At 43.2% G+C, this 19,204-nt stretch overlaps 1 protein-coding gene across 1 annotated transcript in view; it reads right to left on the reverse strand.

The window, feature by feature from the left end:
- The window catches only part of PER2 (period circadian regulator 2), a 161,992-nt gene that overhangs the window by 56,191 nt on the left and 86,597 nt on the right, over window positions 1–19,204 (reverse strand). The window contains exons 3-7 of the mRNA XM_069727814.1: window positions 12,267–12,359; window positions 11,997–12,151; window positions 10,869–10,990; window positions 8,487–8,688; window positions 5,419–5,470 (exon numbers count right to left, since the gene is read on the reverse strand). Of these exons, the coding sequence (XP_069583915.1) occupies window positions 5,419–5,470; window positions 8,487–8,688; window positions 10,869–10,990; window positions 11,997–12,151; window positions 12,267–12,359 (624 nt within the window). The remainder of the gene's footprint in view (window positions 1–5,418; window positions 5,471–8,486; window positions 8,689–10,868; window positions 10,991–11,996; window positions 12,152–12,266; window positions 12,360–19,204) is intronic.

Raw genomic sequence — 19,204 nt, forward strand, 5'->3', positions numbered from 1 at the left:
CTTTATCAGCATGCAGAAGAGACAAATGTATCTGATAAAGAGCAGCAAAACCTGCTTTTTGTAAGCAGCATTTATTTTTTACTGCCAAGAGAGCAGGTTTTGCCTGCAGAAGAATATGCAACAAAAAATGCAATGTGTGAGAATAGCCTAAATCTGGCCATGGATGTTGCGGTCACCAAATCATCAATTAAATATCACGGCCTGTTATCAGTTAGTATTTGCTGCCTACTATGGGAGCTGCTCTCTGATTCTTGTAACTATCAGAACTTACAACAAATAAGTTAGGGCTGACATGGATGACGGATTCCTGGCAGGAGAGGATCTCCTATTCCTGAGTATTGTACCCCGATAACCTCATTTTCCCCACACATAACTAATAATTGCTAGAACACTTTCTGCACATTTGCTTCTGCTCAGTCATTTACTAAGTAAAATATCAGACCCAATCATTGGCTGCTGCCATGTATAAAAAGCACTTGGATATCAATGGCGTCCTGCGACTGTAAGAGGCCTGTACACAGCACAGATCGCCCGCATCAAAGCATCCATTGTCAGACAGCGGCCGAGTCATTGATAAGTCAGAGTGCAATGTGGAAGACCCATTCATGACATTCATCGGCTGGTAAAGCAGCTGCTCGTTTCTCTTTCTCATTTTACTGAGTTTTTTAAGAATTACTGTGTTTTTATTGATACATTTATTTTCATGTGTAACATGGTTTACTGAGAGGAACGGTGTCTAGGTTCTGCCACTGTATAAATTTACAGTATGAAATGATTTTTTTAAATAGTTTACTGGAATATATAAAGGGCCGATACATCTGACCAACATTCTGGGGCCCGTCAGACTAATTGGTCACTGAATTAGAAGGGAGTGTGACTGCAGGATCAGGCGACTTGATGGCTACACATACGCATACATAGGAAGTGTAGAGCCACAACTGGAAGGGTAATCTTAATTTAGTCTTAATTTCAAAATGCATTGGCATCTGGAGGTGAAAAATAAAAGGTTTCTATTTGCTGACAGCCAAGAACCTATACTGACCTATTCAACTGATAAAGGAGCAGAGCTTGGTACAAACCTCACCTTCTCATAGTAACATAGTAACATAGTAACATAGTTAGTAAGGCCGAAAAAAGACATTTGTCCATCCAGTTCAGCCTATATTCCATCATAATAAATACCCAGATCTACGTCCTTCTACAGAACCTAATAATTGTATGATACAATATTGTTCTGCTCCAGGAAGACATCCAGGCCTCTCTTGAACCCCTCGACTGAGTTCGCCATCACCACCTCCTCAGGCAAGCAATTCCAGATTCTCACTGCCCTAACAGTAAAGAATCCTCTTCTATGTTGGTGGAAAAACCTTCTCTCCTCCAGACGCAAAGAATGCCCCCTTGTGCCCGTCACCTTCCTTGGTATAAACAGATCCTCAGCGAGATATTTGTATTGTCCCCTTATATACTTATACATGGTTATTAGATCGCCCCTCAGTCGTCTTTTTTCTAGACTAAATAATCCTAATTTCGCTAATCTATCTGGGTATTGTAGTTCTCCCATCCCCTTTATTAATTTTGTTGCCCTCCTTTGTACTCTCTCTAGTTCCATTATATCCTTCCTGAGCACCGGTGCCCAAAACTGGACACAGTACTCCATGTGCGGTCTAACTAGGGATTTGTACAGAGGCAGTATAATGCTCTCATCATGTGTATCCAGACCTCTTTTAATGCACCCCATGATCCTGTTTGCCTTGGCAGCTGCTGCCTGGCACTGGCTGCTCCAGGTAAGTTTATCATTAACTAGGATCCCCAAGTCCTTCTCCCTGTCAGATTTACCCAGTGGTTTCCCGTTCAGTGTGTAATGGTGATATTGATTCCCTCTTCCCATGTGTATAACCTTACATTTATCATTGTTAAACCTCATCTGCCACCTTTCAGCCCAAGTTTCCAACTTATCCAGATCCATCTGTAGCAGAATACTATCTTCTCTTGTATTAACTGGTTTACATAGTTTTGTATCATCTGCAAATATCGATATTTTACTGTGTAAACCTTCTACCAGATCATTAATGAATATGTTGAAGAGAACAGGTCCCAATACTGACCCCTGCGGTACCCCACTGGTCACAGCGACCCAGTTAGAGACTATACCATTTATAACCACCCTCTGCTTTCTATCACTAAGCCAGTTACTAACCCATTTACACACATTTTCCCCCAGACCAAGCATTCTCATTTTGTGTACCAACCTCTTGTGCGGCACGGTATCAAACGCTTTGGAAAAATCGAGATATATCCTTATCTTCCAACCCCAAAAATGGATTCAAAAGATGCTGATTGGCTGCAAAGACAACCAATGGTCTAATGAAGGACCAAGACAACCAATGGTCTAACAAAAGACCAAGACAACCAATGGTCTAACGAAGGACCAAGACAACCAATGGTCTAAAGAAGGACCAAGACAACCAATGATCTAACGAAGGACCAAGAAAGACAACCAATGGTCTAACAAAGGACCAAGATAACCAATGGTTTAACGAAGAACCATGACAACCAATGGTCTAACGAAGGACCAAGACAACCAATGGTCTAACAAAGGACCAAGACAACCAATGGTCTAACGAAGGACCAAGACAACCAATGGTCTAACGAAAGACCAAGACAACCAATGGTCTAACGAAGGACCAAGACAACCAATGGTCTAACGAAGGACCAAGACAACCAATGGTCTAACGAAGGACCAAGACAACCAATGGTCTAATGAAGGACCCCACATCTGCCATCTTCGTAATTACATTGTCTGGACAATACACATGTACTGATGTCTATTATGGCAACGGTTTATACGATCACGGGCTGAAGCCCCCAAGAGGAACTAAAAAATAAAAGAAAAAAAAGAAAAATAAAACCTGAATATCACTTTGCTGTAGTTTTATTGACAAAATTTAGATTATAAAATAATCGGAGAACTATATAGTAACAAAAAAGGCTACAAAAATTACAAAGAGTGTCAATTCCAATAAAAGTCTGATATTTTGCACATGTAAGTCTCTATATCAATTCTCTTGTGAAGCAGCTGTCAGTCACTAGTAGGATCAAGCACTGGACTCATCTTATTGATTGAAATCCCTGCTATTTGTATGTATGTACGTTATAACTAATCTTTTCCAACAAACCCATATATATCGCTCTGCCCACCTCCCCTTCTCTAGACTGCATGTACAATGTGGCAGGTTCCCTTCTAAAATGTCAATGGAAAAAAGGAACTTGTACTACTGGAAGATGAGAAGGAGGGAAAAAAAAAGGTGACAAACTGAGAATGGTTGTGGTGGGAAGTAATGACTGATCAAACTTATTAGACAATGGATTTGAAGCTGTCAGAGCCGAGTGAGATTCCACGGGGAGAGAATTAGGAGTGGATTAAAGATATATGTCACTAGGGGGAAAAAAAAGTCCCAGCCACACAGCGCAGATCTCACAGCCACGTCACCCAGCTTTAGAAGAAGTGCCTGCAGATACACATTCTGATTTCCTGCAGGAGCCGTAAATGAGCAAAGTGTCACTACAGACTGTAAAAGTGGCAGAATTAGAAAGAATGCAGTCAGGAACACAGATACCAGAAAGCAAAATAATAATGTAATGTACTAAACTACTAAAGCATTGGGATACAAAATGCGCAAATTACCTGCTCCATACAGGATCATCTATCACAACCAACCATCTGAACTGTAATGTGAAGCTCAGGTTTACAGCCAAAGTACATAGCGGTCATAGACACTGACCACAGATGACACTAAAGCCACCAATACCTCATAGCCCCTGAGCTGAGGGGTCCCGTAGTATCTGGCATCAAATTGAGCACTGGGACATGGATGTATGCGTGTACTGTATACTATATGGACATCGGGTCGCCTACCGGCACGTTTATAACTTCCCATTATACATCCATGCGCATTAGTATGGAGTTCGCATTTGCAGCTATAGTAGATGCCAATCTCCGGGGAAGGCTTTCTACAAGATTTTGGAGGGCGCTTGTGGGAGTTTGCCTAGCCGAACATGTGAGAGGGTCAGATACTGGTGCCGGACGAGACTTTCTCACAGTCTCCGTTATATTTCATCCCAAAGGTGTTGAATAGGGTTGAGATCTGGGCTATGGTGGGGAAGAATGTGACTGTTCTGTACAAACTCCTCCAACTATGCCATTATGGACCTTGCTTTGAGCGCTGGGGAGCAAAAAAAGGGCTTCTCTAAATTTGGAAGCACCAATAGTCTAAAATGACTTGGCTTACTAAAAGCATTAAGATTGTGACTTAATTGAAGGTAAAGAGCATGGGGCACGGCATGACAAACAACCCCATAGCAGTACCTCCTCCATTCTACTGGCATTCATCATACCTTGACTTGTCTATCAGACGGCCAGGTTGATGAAACACACTAATGTATCTACAGAGCACTTTTCCACTGCAGAGTCTAATGGCGGTGCACATCACACCACTTCATCCCACACTTGCATTGTGCTTGGTGATGTAAGGCTTGCATACAGCAGCTCAGCCATGGAAACCAATGCCATGAAGATCTTCAGTAGTTTTTACTACTGATAAGGCTGGGGGAGATGTATAGCTCTGCAGCTAGTGAGTCAGCAGAGCACAGGTGACTTTTACACACTATGCTCCTCTGAACTCCGTGCCCTCGCGCTGGAATTTTAGGTGGTCTGACACTTCATGACGAGTGCTGTGGTTCCTAAATACTTCCACTTTTTAATAATACCACTCACAACTAATTGTGGAATATTTAGGATGGAAGAAATTTCATTGATGGACCGATATTGGTAACGTCCTATCATCTTATTACTGTCCCACTCTGGGGTCCGTGCACTTTTTAGAATAAGCCTTTCTTTCATACTTTAGAAAGAGCAGAGTGCATGGCACAAGGCTGGATTTTATACACATGGGGCACTGGGACTGATTGGAAAACGTAATTCATGACTTGAGAGGCGCGTCCCAATACTTTTGTCCAGAATGCATGCATACATCTATTTATTCAGACATGAATGTCACTATTGAGGCACGTAGGGTTCGGTGCACATGTAAAATGCGTCCATGGTGCAGCTGCTAAGAAGCTGTCTCGTAACACAATGCAATAAGGAAGTCGAAAAATATTTACTTTTTTGGGCAACTAACTAGATGTGATTGCATTAACTTGCAATTTGCGATCCCATTTACTAACATCTTGGTGTTAAGTGGAAGCAAAATTGTGCAATGATTGGCTGCTCAAAGTCTGTCATCGGCAAGGTCGCCATAGCTTACCCCTGCACCATTAGTAATTGATTGCTAATGGCCACAAGGTTTTCTGTTTCGAGGTGAATATATAATCTTTAGGACAATGGCTGCTTATTGGGGCTCCATGCTTACAGCTTACCTGATCCGGCAGTAAAATGACTTATCTTCCAAACCATCCAGGCATCCTGAATCTGAGAAAAGAAGGGAACAGTCAGATTTCAGAGTTGCAATGGTTTCTGCAGAAGCCAACCATGTGAAAAAGAATCGTTATAGACTGAGAAAGTGATTAGCCATGTCTCATTGTCTGCCCCAATGTCCTGCTCCTTCTGCATCCAAGTGGCGTGATGCAGAGGTTTTGGAAGTGCAGTGATAAATCTAAACCACTATTACCTGCCCTGCGCTGTAACATAGGAAAGGCTTAGGCTTACTAATACATGCCCTCGCCACTGCAGCGGCCATATTGGACGAAAAAGGAGCAGAACACCAATCTAAACAAAGGAGGAAGCAGCGGACGCCACGCACAGGAGAAATGTAGAGTCACTGTTCAGCCCCAAGGTGCAGGGGAGCTTCATCATGCCTACTAAGTGAAGCAACTTGGGAAACAAATCACATATTAACGTCCAAAAGATGGAGAAGGGGCAAATATACCATTAGTGCAACTTGCAGACGGGAGCAAGGGGTAAGGAGGCCCATAAAGCAGGTGGCATCGTGTATAATGATGAGCTATTGGCCCATATACAGTTCTTCCACAGGGACTTTCTCCTGCCTGTGTCCGCCAGTGAGATGACGGAATCCATAGAAAGTGTTTCTGGCGCATGTGATCATGAAGACAGAGTGACCTTTACACATTTCATTATGTCTACACACAAGCATGTTAGGTCTGCCAAAGTGCAATCAGCTAAACAAACAGCACATTATCCTGTAATCCAGGCACCAGCAAGTAACAGACCACTTGTTTTTCATTACACAGAATTATTAGAGGAGGTTTTTTGTGCTGAGACAAGTTGAATGCTGCAGACACAATCACCGACCCTTAGCCCCATGGTGAACAGAGAGGTATGTTAGGCTGTATTCTGAACGGCTATTGAAGAAAATGAAGAGTTCCTCACATGTGCATCAGTCTCTCCATTCAATGCACCATTAGGAAGGACAAGACGCCATTCTCAAAATAGGTGTGGATCTGAGAGGTGGGACCCACAGCTGTTAAGATATTTAAGACATATATTGTGCATATGCACCTATGATGAAGCTGTAATAAACAGCGAAACAGGTAGGGCATTTTGTGAAAGTCCTGATAAGACTACACACATGGATCCCTTTGAAGGGCAATATCCGCAAAAGAATAATAAAAAAAAGAATATAACTTGTTTTTTAGATATGCAGTGACTAGACATAATTCACTGTATTGTGCACTACTGTGGATGATTTATTAGAGCACTGGGGGCTTAATTGTTTCTGTCTGGGAACCTCCCTCACACCGGTGGAAAGCACCACCCTACTCACTGCGGTCACTGCTCTGCTCTCGCCAGTATTGGGCTGTCTCATTGAGCTGCCTCTTGCAGCATTTCCAACACTGCTGCATCCTTCGGCTCTTGGCGAGTGTCCGCCTGGCTTTATGGAGATGCAGCCAGTTTCTGGAGGAACTTAACCTCACTGTGTCCTGCACAGGTTAGCTTCCCTGGCTTATCCACAAACAGCAAGGGGTTTATTAGGCAGCTCCTCATTACTCCTCGCCTGATCTATGGTTCTAGTTCAAGTACTGTCTAGTTTCCTGGAAGGTGCTCTCTTGTATTAGCTCTCCTGTTTTCTGACCCAGCTAGTCTACTCCGATTTCTCCACTCCTGACCTCGGCTTTGAATACTGAACCTGTGCAGCCTGCCCTGATCTTGGATTGTCTGACACATCTTTTACCCACCTGTACCTCGTACATGTGACTCTGACCCTCCGATCAGCTGCTGCAGACCCTGGGGACTGCTCTGGAGTGGTACCTGGTGTCTACCTGCAGCCAAGCATTGCCTCACCATCCGAGGCTCTAGTGAAGACCCGGTAGTCACTTAGTTACGCCCCTCCAAGGTAAGCTCAGCCCATGGCGCAGTGGGTCCACACCCACCGGCGTTACACTCTATTTACCTTCCTCATTCATTTGCATTAGGGTAACTATTATGGGTATGTGCTAACGGTCGGCGACATTATAAGTGTGGCCAAACTTTGTTTTTTCTAGCTTTTAGGTGTGTTTACCTTTTTTGTTTTGGAGCTTTTTCCTTTTAAAGGGAACCTGTCACCCCGAAAATCGCGGGTGAGGTAAGCCCACCGGCATCAGGGGCTTATCTGCAGCATTCTGTAATGCTGTAGATAAGCCCCCGATGTTACCTGAAAAAGGAGAAAAAGACGTTAGATTATACTCACCCAGGGGCGGTCCCGCTGCTGGTCCGGTCAGATGGGCGTCTCTGGTCTTTCCATGACGTCCTCTTCTGATCTTCAGCCACGGGTCCGGCGCAGGCGTACTTTGCTCTGCCCTCTTGAGGGCAGAGGATAGTACTGCAGTGCGCAGGCACCGGAAAGGTCGGAGGCCCGGCGCCTGCGCACTGCAGTACTTTGTCTGCCCTCAAGAGGGCAGAGCAAAGTACGCCTGCGCCGGACCCGTGGCTGAAGATCAGAAGAGGACGTCATGGAAAGAAGATAGGAGGCGCCGCAGCGAACCGGAGACGCCCATCTGACCTGACCAGCAGCGGGACCGCCCCTGGGTGAGTATAATCTAACGTCTTTTTCTCCTTTTTCAGGTAACATCGGGGGCTTATCTACAGCATTACAGAATGCTGCAGATAAGCCCCTGATACCGGTGGGCTTACCTCACCCGCGATTTTCGGGGTGACAGGTTCCCTTTAAGAATAATTATTTGCAATTGAAAAAACATCAGGATTCTGTTTTAGCACATTTATAGGAATATATTTTTACATGATGCAAATGATTTTTCCAAAGGAAAAGGATACTGCCCCGGATTTTATTTTTCTGACTTTATTTTATAATTTTACTTTACCACCAAAGATTGGGAAAAGTTTGACAAGTGAAAGATGAGTGTTCCTACTGTAGATAGAACCAATTATTAGCACCTTAGACAAAAAAATTACATATCAAGATGATAGAGAAAGTGTCCGCTCACATCACTGGTTACCCTCCAACTGCACGATGAATGCAGACATAGCTTACCAGGTCCACTGCACATACTCCATGATGGCAGCCTGTAGGGGGTAGTCGAGCTATAAAATACGCCAACATCTTGCGGTGCCAGAAGCTCCACAAAGCGAATGTGGGAGAACAGCTCTGCACTGCAGCGCAGCACAATCGAGGCCTGCTCCGAGATGTAAAGTATTCGCCCATTTACTAAGGAAACGGCCACAGCAAATACATCCTGTGTGCAAAGCAAGGCAGAACATTAAGGGTAGTCCATGGACGGGAACAGCCAAAACAAACAAGACAGAAAAACGCAGAACATTTCAACATTTTCCTTGGCAGATTGCACATTGCAGTCATAACCAAGTTACATATAGAAGTTCAAGAGTTAAATGCTATATCCCCTTTATCTCATTCATTTCCACATCCTCGCACAACATTCTTTAGTTTTAATAAAGCAGAACTTAGGATTTTACAAGTCAGTTTTTAAACAACGCACATGACTTTTCTACGAGTTCACAAATATTATACGGTATGACCAAAAACAAAGTACGGCAACACACCCAAAAATCAGACTTATGCATTTACACACCTTTGAACCACATTTTTACAATTCATACATTGAATTATAGAGATTATTCGGTCTAGAAAAGCTATCAAATTTCCAAATGGGGCATTCTGAGTCAATGAGGGGAAGGGTTCAAAATGGAAAATCACCATTTAAAGGGAACCGGTCACCCCCAAAATCGATGATAAGCTCACCGTCATCAGGGGCTTATCTACAGCATGCTGTAATGCTGTAGATAAGCCGCCGATGTTACCTGAAAGAGGAGAAAAAGACGTTAGATTATACTCACCCAGGGAGGTCCTGCTCCGATGGGTGTCTCAGGTCCGCTCCGCGCCTCCCATCTTCATTGTATGACGTCCTCTTCTGGTCTTCACGCCGCGGCTCCGGCGCAGGCGTACTTTGTCTGCCCTGTTGAGGGCAGAGCAAAGTACTGCAGTGCACAGGTGCTGGGCCTCTCTGACCTTTCCGGCGCCTGTGCACTGCAGTACTTTCCTCTGCCCTCAACAGGACAGACAAAGTACGCCTGCGCTGGAGCCGCGGCGTGAAGACCAGAAGAGGGCGTCATCGTAATGAAGACGGAAGGCACCGGAGCGGACCTGAGACGACCAGACCGCAGTGGGACCGCCCCTGGGTGAGTATAATCTAACGTCTTTTTCTCCTCTTTCAGGTAAAATCGGCGGCTTATCTACAGCATTACAGAATGCTGTAGATAAGCCCCTGATGACGGTGAGCTTACCTCACCATCGATTTTGGGGGTGAAAGGTTCCCTTTAAGCAACATATCCTGCATTAGAAGGACAGGCCCAATGATTGCAATGCTTCATTTACCCTGTGGTGGCGCTGCAAGGAAAATGAGCACTTGCTGATGGCTTTGCCCACAGATGATTGCTGGGAGTCCTGGCAGTTAGAAGCTCCTTTGTCAGTCTTAGGGTACGTTCATTTTTCATGAAGCTTCATCTTTGGCATCCCACTGGTCATTTTTTTCACAACTTTTGAAGCAGTCAAAAGAAGCTTAAGAAGACTGCAGTGCATTATGTTCATTGTTTTTAGCACTTTTTAAAGCATATTTTAAGGCGGAATCTGCCTGAAAAATGGGGACCAGATAAAATAGCTGATGTTAAATAATTGGCTTTTGGATCATGTCTTAAACTTTATATATGACATAGTAAAATAGAGCTCAAAAGTCAACAAGCATTCTAAAGCAGGGGAGCACAAATTTTTGGGTCCGAGCGCCACATTGGTAAACCCCAATCCTAAAATAACAATGCGATCACACTGCCTCTATGGATTTTTATTTATTTATTTTTTTTCCTTTTGGCAATTATCTGTGATTAATTATTTTGTATTTAATAAAGTTTCTATCAAATACAATATGGGTATTTATGAAACATTGAACTTATGGCTTTAGAGTAAATTGTAGATATAGAATATCATTAATATAATAGAACTGGTCATCAGATTTTTCCTTATTATGGTAACTCCTGCCATTAAGAAATAATCACCACTTTTTTCCTTAGGAAAATCAGATTTACTGGAAGCTGGAAATATACTTCCATCACTTCCGGGCAACAGTCATTGTGGTGGATAAGCATCAGTGATTAGCCTTTACTGTACTTTGTGTGTGTGGACCGCAATCACACCCACTGTTCTTACCTCCCGTCACACTCCGCACAAGCTGGATCTGACGTCAATCAAGGAATAAAAGGTTAAACGTTTTATTTTCAGCTTATAGTTAATGGGTTTCCACAAGTACAAGTTCTAACATCCCATGGAGATGGTTACATAGTGGGAATCTCTGGTGACATGTTCCTTTTAAATATAAACAAATATACGCTCCAACGCTTTTCTCACCGTGTTCTTCTTTGTGAACTCCGCGGTAATGTTGGCGATGTCCTGAACCGTATAGCATGACAGATCCTGGCTGTACGGGTGCTCATCATTAACCATCAGCAGCTGGTAGTAGTCCTCAATAGCTGCAGAACACAAGCGAACAGGTTAGCTCATCACTGCAGATATCCAGCCCAGTCCACCATTTGCCATTCATTGAAGTCCCATTTTTATTTTTGTGCCTTTTAGTATTTGTAGACTTTTTCTTTTTGCTCCAAATTCCTCAAAATGGCTTATGTGGTTCCTGAATAAATACACAAAAGCCATTTATTTTTGTCTTGAACGGTTTTTTTTTTTTTTTGCAAGTTTTCAGCACCAAAAGTCGCAAATCCTTTAAAAAGTTGAAGATGAACCAAATTGAGAACTACTCCACAGGGCAAAACAAAAAAATAAAATAAATAAAAAATGCAACATTGGGTAAAATCTGCATTTCATGAACCTGTATGAACTGTCTAAAACATCTGGATAAACACAGTAATTGAAGAAAAATATAAAAATTAAAGAAAGGAAGACTTAAAAAGAAACAACGAATTGAAAAGTGGCCTGAAAACCTTATGGAAAAGAAGGCGCAAAAAAAAGGATCAAATTACTCCAGAAAAGTGGAGAAACAGCAATGATGAATTGGGGCCACTGTGCATGTGGACAATGTTATTTTTACAGATGAGCGACACAGACCCTCGTTAGTGAAGTGCTACCCTCTCGTTGAGTACAGTCTAGTTTCTGACGGTATGGCTCTCCTGTCCGGAGCGGGGACGCCCTGTACCACGGTAGTGTGCATGGCCCCAGACACTAGTGCATACCACTCTAATGGCCGTGTCCAAGACTTGCTGAATGGTCAGACATGGGACTTCCAGGTGGCCACCTAAACTATGAAGAGCTATTTAGACGGCGTTCTTCGTTCTGGAGGGGAGTTTAAATGCCACCATGAATTTCTAAAACCCTTTTATAAAAATGAAATCATCAATCTATATCACAGAAACAACACTTAGAAGACATGACAGACCTCTTTTCAGACAATGACACATTAAGGATTGAAGCTCAATAATAACCTGCCCTTGTAGACCATGCACAGGGTCATACGGAGCTCCTTACCTTTCACCTGCTGGATGCAGTGCAGAGCGTAGCGTAATGAGGCCATTGTGCTGGATTTGCCCCTCGATTGCTTTTCTGGTGGCAGATAAGAGCGCAGTTCCTTGAGCATCTTCATGAGTTCCTTCTGAGTCTTGGCTTTTGCTGGCTGCTCACTACTACAAAAATAAGAAAAAAAAATGCAGGCATCAGTGTCGACATTAGAAGACCATGACTTGGGAGTAGAAGAAGGAGTGAAAGCTTCATGGAAAGCCATCACTAATGGTGACTTACCTATAGCCGCTAGTAGAGGGGTTGTGTTCAGAGTCCGCCATCATTAATGGAAACGTACTGGAGCTACAAGGAGGGGGCTGACAGTTTGAATACCTGGAAAATACAACAGGAAAAAAAAAAACACATTTTTTAACAGAACATGAAAGTTATGAGGGTTTACAGGAAAAAAAAAAAAACAACACTCCGACAACACACTAATGAGCTTCTCCACCATTTAGGATCCATTCCTGGATTTGAGTGAAAAGTTGTGAAGGGGGCTGGCTGAGGAGCCAAATAGCAGCAGGTATTTTGCAGTTGAGCAAATACATCTGCAGTCCAGTGGCCATGTATATGGCTTCAAGACAAGAGCCTTGTAATCTTCCTCCTAAAAACTGGCGCGATGTGAAGCGCTACCAGGATGGTGAGCAGACTGCAAACTATGTCCTACGTGGAACGGTTTTAAAGGATCTGGGAATGTTTAGCTTGAAAAAAATAAGGCTAAGAGGAGACTTAATAGCGGTCTACAAATATCTGAAGGGATGTCACAGTATAGAAGGGTCATAATTATTCTCATTTGCACATGGAAACAAGAGGAGCAATGGGATGGAACTGAAAAGGGAGAAAATACAGATTAGATATTAGAAAAAACTTTTTGACAGTGAGGGTGATCAATGAGTGGAACAGGCTGCCATGAGAGGTGGCGAGCTCTCCTTCAATGGAAGTCTTCAAAAGAGGGTGAGTTAGAAAATACCACGTTCACGCCGCCACATCGACGCCGAGTCTTCTAAAGCATCTGTATGGCTTATGACAAGTCACTGATCCCTCACTGACCTGCCCCCTATTTTACATACTGCCTAAACCATTGTGGGTTTAGAAAAAAAAAAAATTAGCTTCATCAAAATGGCGGTGGCGCCTTCGCTGTATCATAATACTTGTCTATATGCACTGAATCTTTATGTCTATACTATTGCGCCTGCGCAGTAGCATCTGTCATGTTCGGAACACGATAGATGCTGCAGCGCAAGCGCTGCCACCATTTTGATGATGATGAAGGTTTTTTTTACCCTACAAAAGTATAGGCATGTATAGGCTAATTTACTATTATAAATTATAATATTGAATATTAACCATTATTCATTATGTAAAATAGGGGGCAGGTCAGTGAAGAATCAGTGACCTGTCATAAGCCCATACATATGTAATCAGAGCACCACATAAAGCCCCTCACAGGCCGCCCTGGGGCACGAGCATCTCATTAACTGAAAACTACAAATAAAGATTAAACAACAACCACAAGATGGATTTCATCAACCCAGGTATCATTTTACTCAGTATAACAGCACCGACCTGACAGTGTGTGTAGTTTACTGAGCAAAATCCTGCTGACAGGTTCAGTTTAAATAAACATTACTTGTGAGGGCAGCACTGGTCTCTGCACACCAGGTAGTCTTACAACGTGCACTGACAATGCGCTCTCTTGGCAGCTCATTAATTCTGATCAGAACCGGTGAGGGAGCGCACTGTCACTGTGAGAATTGCACAGTGACAAGAACCTACTGAGCATCCATTGGAATTGTCAAAACGCAAGCTCAGTAGAGCAGGGACTAGCCCAGTCTCTGAAACGGGCCTCACTGATGACACTTCGTTTCAGGTAGATGGCAGAGTCTGTGGCAGTGACCGCATCCTCTACCCCCTGATGAGGCTTTATTTGAGTATTTATTTATTTTATAGCTGCAAAAACTAGGATTCTCCAGAGAACCGTCATCAAAACAGGAAGTAGTGAAAAAAAATAAAATAAAGCAGCTCGATAGTGTAGTGAGGGGATGTTGGGGAATTATTAAAGTATACTAGAAAAAGGATTAGACTTTGGTATTACATAGACAGACATTTAGGATGAAAGTTAATTTGTGTTTCAGACCACCCCTTTAAGTGACAGCACTTGTTTGCCTAAAGTGTAGAACCGGAAAGATAAAAGGTAGGGGCACAAACGCGGCAAGATTCACCATTTAAAACAATACATCAGTAGAATTAAAAAGGCTTAAAAACATATGATCAATAGGGGGTTAAATGGTTTCAGCAATTATCCCCCAAACTATGCAACTAACACAAAAGTCTGTAAAGGAATGACAATGGCTGGAGCGAGCGCTGCCCGGCCTGAATCTGGCCCTGTACTACACACAAAATCTCCACATTAATATAGCCTGACATTGGCCTAATACGGCAGAGTCCAGGAGAGCAATGGCGCCCCCTAGTTATTAGTCAGGCACAGCAATGGGATGTGGGGGCAGTTTTCACAGTAGTGATGTCTGTCCTTGGGTTTCGTAATAATTATACAGTAAAAATTACCTGACGACATGATTCTTCAGGTTAGTACGAATACAGTAATAGCAAACATGCATACTTTTTTTTAACCCCTTAGTGCCGAAGCCAAATTTGTGAAATCTGACCAGTGTCACTTTATGTGGTAATAACTCTGGAACGCTTCAACATATCCCAATGATTTTGAGATAGTTTTTTCGTGACACATTATACCGTACTACTTTATGATAATGGTACATTGAGGTAGATATGTTTTATTTTATGTGTTTATTTATAAAAAAGATATCAGAAATTTGAGAAAAATGTTAAAAAAAAAATAGCAATTTTCACACTTTGAATGATTATTCCCTTAATCCAGATAGTCATACCAAAGCAAAACATTAATAAATAACATTTACGTCATGTCGGCTTTACATCAGCACCATTTGTAAAATGTTATTTTATTTAGTTAGCACTTTAGAAGGTTTAAAAATGGAGCAGTAATTTTTCATTTTTTCAACAAAATTTACAAAACTTTCTTAGGAACTTAGCCATGTTTGAAGTGCCTTTAGGGGTCTCATATATTGGGAAACCCCCAAACGTGATACCATTTTAAAAACAACACCCAAAGACATATTGAAAACTGCAGTCAGGTACTTTATTAACCCTTCAGGTGCTTTTCAGGAATTAATACAAAATGGCATGACAGAAATGAAAATGTGTATTTTTACCATCTAAATGTCTCTAACTTCTGAACAGGCCACTACAGCTGTCAGACTCTAAGGCCGCTAATTGGCCATGAATTGCCACGGCAAACATCAGGACCACACAATCATGATCTGAGGGCACCAATTTGGATAAAGAGGAAGCCCCCACACTCTGTTAACCATTTATAATGAAGTAGTCACTATTGACAGCAGCATCTAAGGGGTTAAACAGATTTGGACGGTGCAAACACTGATCGTGGCTAATGCAGAAAGTTGTCAGCTATAGTGTCCAGCTGACGCTACTGGATTGTCACCTGTATGGGGAGGCTATTCTCTTATATCTCAGGTCAGTTAAAAGAGGTATTGGCAGTCATTAAGGGGTTAAAAATATTTTTCACTTTGATTTTTATTTTAATCCTCATAGGGAACTTGAACCTGCAATCGTTCGATTGCTTGTACTCTGTAATGGATTGAGGGGGTCGATGTGTGCCTGACAGGGTTGGCGTCAGTATCTGGCGCATCCGGGCAAGTGCCGGAGCCTTGAGCAGCCGGAGAGGGCCAATCGCCATCAGAGACATGAGCGCACTATGGGGGCCCGGTGCCCGCGAGTGGGCACATCCCCCTTGTTCAGGGCCCCGGTACTTGCAATACTTATTTCTCCCCGTTCCACTGCTACGGCGTCATCCGTGTCCTCCAACTGTGAAAATTCAGGTCAGATGTCCCTACTGTGCACCTTCTCCTGATCAGTCACAGTGCAGAGAGCCGGAAGATGTTGACGCTGAGGAGTCTGGAGCAGAGCAGTGGTCAGCAAGGAGAGGTGAGTATGTCATTTTTATTTATTTTTAATGTTTGGAGCATCTTATGGGGCAAGTTACATATGGAGCAGTATATGGGGCGAATTATTATGCATAGAGCTCTATCTGGTGCCCATAATACTGTATGGAGCAATATATGTGGCTCATTATTCTGTATGGAGCAATATATGTGGCTCATTATTCAGTATGGAGCAATATATGGGGTCCATTATACTGTATGGAGCATTATATGGGGCTCATTATACTGTATGAAGCAATATATGGGGCTTATACTGTATGGAGTAATATATGGGGCTAATTATTCTGTATGGAGCAATATATGTGGCTCATTATACTGTATGGAGCAATATATGAGACTCATTCTGTATGGAGCAATATATGAGGCTCATTATTCTGTATGGAGCAATATATGTAGTTCATTATACTGTATGGAGAAATATATGGGGCTAATTATTCTGTATGGAGCAATATATATGGCTCACTATACTGTATGGAGCAATATATGGGGCTAATTATTCTGTATGGAGCAATATATGTAGTTTATTATACTGTATGGAGCAATATATGGGACTTGTTATACTGTATGAAGCAATATATGGGGCTCTTTATACTGTATGGAGGAATATATGAAGCTAATTATTCTGTATGGAGTACTATGTGGTGCCCATACAACTGGATGGAGGACTATACTGTCCGGTTTCTGAACTATTGATTTCACTCATGTAATGAAAGAAGTAAAATCGTTGGCATTGTATTATACCTCTATTTCTCTGTCGTATCTGTACATCACGAATTGTGGTATGTGTTAAAAGGGCCCACTGAGAGTCTTTCGCCCAGGGCCCAACGAAAACCTGGAGCCAGCCCTGGTGCCTGGCACAGTCACCTGGACAGAATTGCATGAATTCAATGCTGCGGTTAATAATTGACAGTGATATTTAACAGGCTATAAAGGCACAGATAATTGGCCTCGGGAAGACCAAAACATCCAACACCGCGGAGACACCATCACGTGTTTCTCAACGCAGTGATTCCAGAACACTGCCCCCATCCCTTATGGGAAATATGCAGATGCATGTAAAGAAGCTGCGGAGACACCATCACGTGTTTCTCGACGCAAGCAGTGAATATAGTGATATTTAACAGGTTAATAGCAGACACCGGACCTCACTCTGGTGGCAGCTGTTGGAGGCAGATGTTGGCTGTGTAATACAGCCAGTATTTGCCTTTTGTGGAGCAGCTTTAATTCCTGAGCTCAATCCATCAACCCTCCCCCCCCCCATCCAGTCAATTAAAGTATGTCATTGGGTGGGAAGGGGTTAAACAGGCAGTTTGATGACATCACAAAGCACATAACTATCATAGACCTCATATGACATCACGGTTGGTATGGAATGTACAAAGTGCAACCCCTGAGCCATCTTGTTTCATTAGGTCCTGACACCTTGAAGGGAACAAGTCCAGGTAGGGAACTTCACCCACAAATTGTATAGATGGGGGTTAGTAGTGGGATTCAGAACTGCATCAGTCACATGAAAATCTCAGCAAAAGGTGCAGTATCAGGTGTCCCTCTCTGTGATTCTTATAATGATTCTACAATTAAAAAAAAATTTTAATAACCAGATTCCAAGGAAAATATACACACTCGGGCTCTTTAGTGAGCCAGTGTGAGCCCGGCCTAACAGGGGTTACCAATGTGGACAACCCCTTCCCTAAATGAGGACTTGCTGGCGATCAACTGATCATGTATCACTGGTCTTGAAGACCCTCAGCAATTGGCTGGTTTTGGCCTCTGTGACACCCATGTGCTCTAATAAAAGCATATAGAAAGGGGTGGGCCAGTTGAGACAACTGCATTTGGCTCCATTTTTGGGTAGCTTTGCTATTAATGTTGTCAAAACATAAGGGTGGAATTGTTTAGGGTTTATAGGTTTAGGTTTTTAAAAAGGAGGCTGGTGGTTATTTGCAGCCTGTGATTTTGTTTTATTACTTCAACTCTCCTTCATGTTGGAAACTTGGTACATACCATCAGTGGGGCTTATTATGACATCACAGGGGGTATGACATCACAATTGGTACAGAATGTTTAACGGTCTAATCCTCAGCCATCTTGTGTCCCCAGAAGAAGCAGCTCGAGGAAGGCCAGGTAGGCAGCTGTTCACTGAACACTAAGGCCCCGATCACACATTGTATGGCTGTGGGGTGTTTGTGGTGAAGTTCGGAACTGCATCAATTACCCCTAAATAATCTCAGCAAACATCTCTGGGTGACGAGTTCTCTCTTGTGTATCAGGATGATTCCTTAAATAGGACCTATAATTTAATTTTCTTTTTTGTAATGATAGGCGTTATGTCTCATCTACTTCAGATGAGCGGCTGTAATGAAGCACGGACAGATGACGGTGGCGCAGCAGGATGGCCGAGCAGAAAGAACGGAGAATGTTAGAGCTGGATGGCAGCAGGAAGACTAGAACTGGAATCACAGGATATCATGAGCAGAATTGGGGCAACGGCAACTGGCGCCATAGAGTTTAAAAGTACCGTCACACATAACGATATCGTTAACGATATCGTTGCTTTTTGTGACGTAGCAACGATATCGTTAAGGAAATCGTTATGTGTGACAGCAACCAACGATCAGGCCCCTGCTGGGAGATCGTTGGTTGCTGAGGAAAGTCCAGAACTTTATTTCGTCGCTGGACTTCCCGCTGACATCGCTGAATCGGCGTGTGCGACGCCGATCCAGCGATGTCTTCACTGGTAACCAGGGTAAACATCGGGTTACTAAGCGCAGGGCCGCGCGTAGTAACCCGATGTTTACCCTGGTTACCAGCGTAAACGTTAAATAAAAACAAACACTACATACTTACCTTCAGCTGTCTGTCCCCGGCGCTGTGCTTCTCTGCACTCCTCCTGCATCCTGTGTCAGCGCCGGCCAGCCGAAAAGCAGAGCGGTGACGTCATCGCTCTGCTTTCCGGCTGACCGGCGCTGACAGTGCAGAGGAAAGCAGAGCGCCGGAGGACAGACAGCGGAAGGTAAGTATGTAGTGTTTGTTTTTTTAACGTTTACGCTGGTAACCAGGGCCGCGCTTAGTAACCCGATGTTTACCCTGGTTACCCGGGGACCTCGGGATCGTTGGTCT

This window comes from Ranitomeya imitator, chromosome 5 (assembly GCF_032444005.1).
Source record: "Ranitomeya imitator isolate aRanImi1 chromosome 5, aRanImi1.pri, whole genome shotgun sequence".
NCBI classification, from domain to species: Eukaryota; Metazoa; Chordata; class Amphibia; order Anura; family Dendrobatidae; genus Ranitomeya; species Ranitomeya imitator.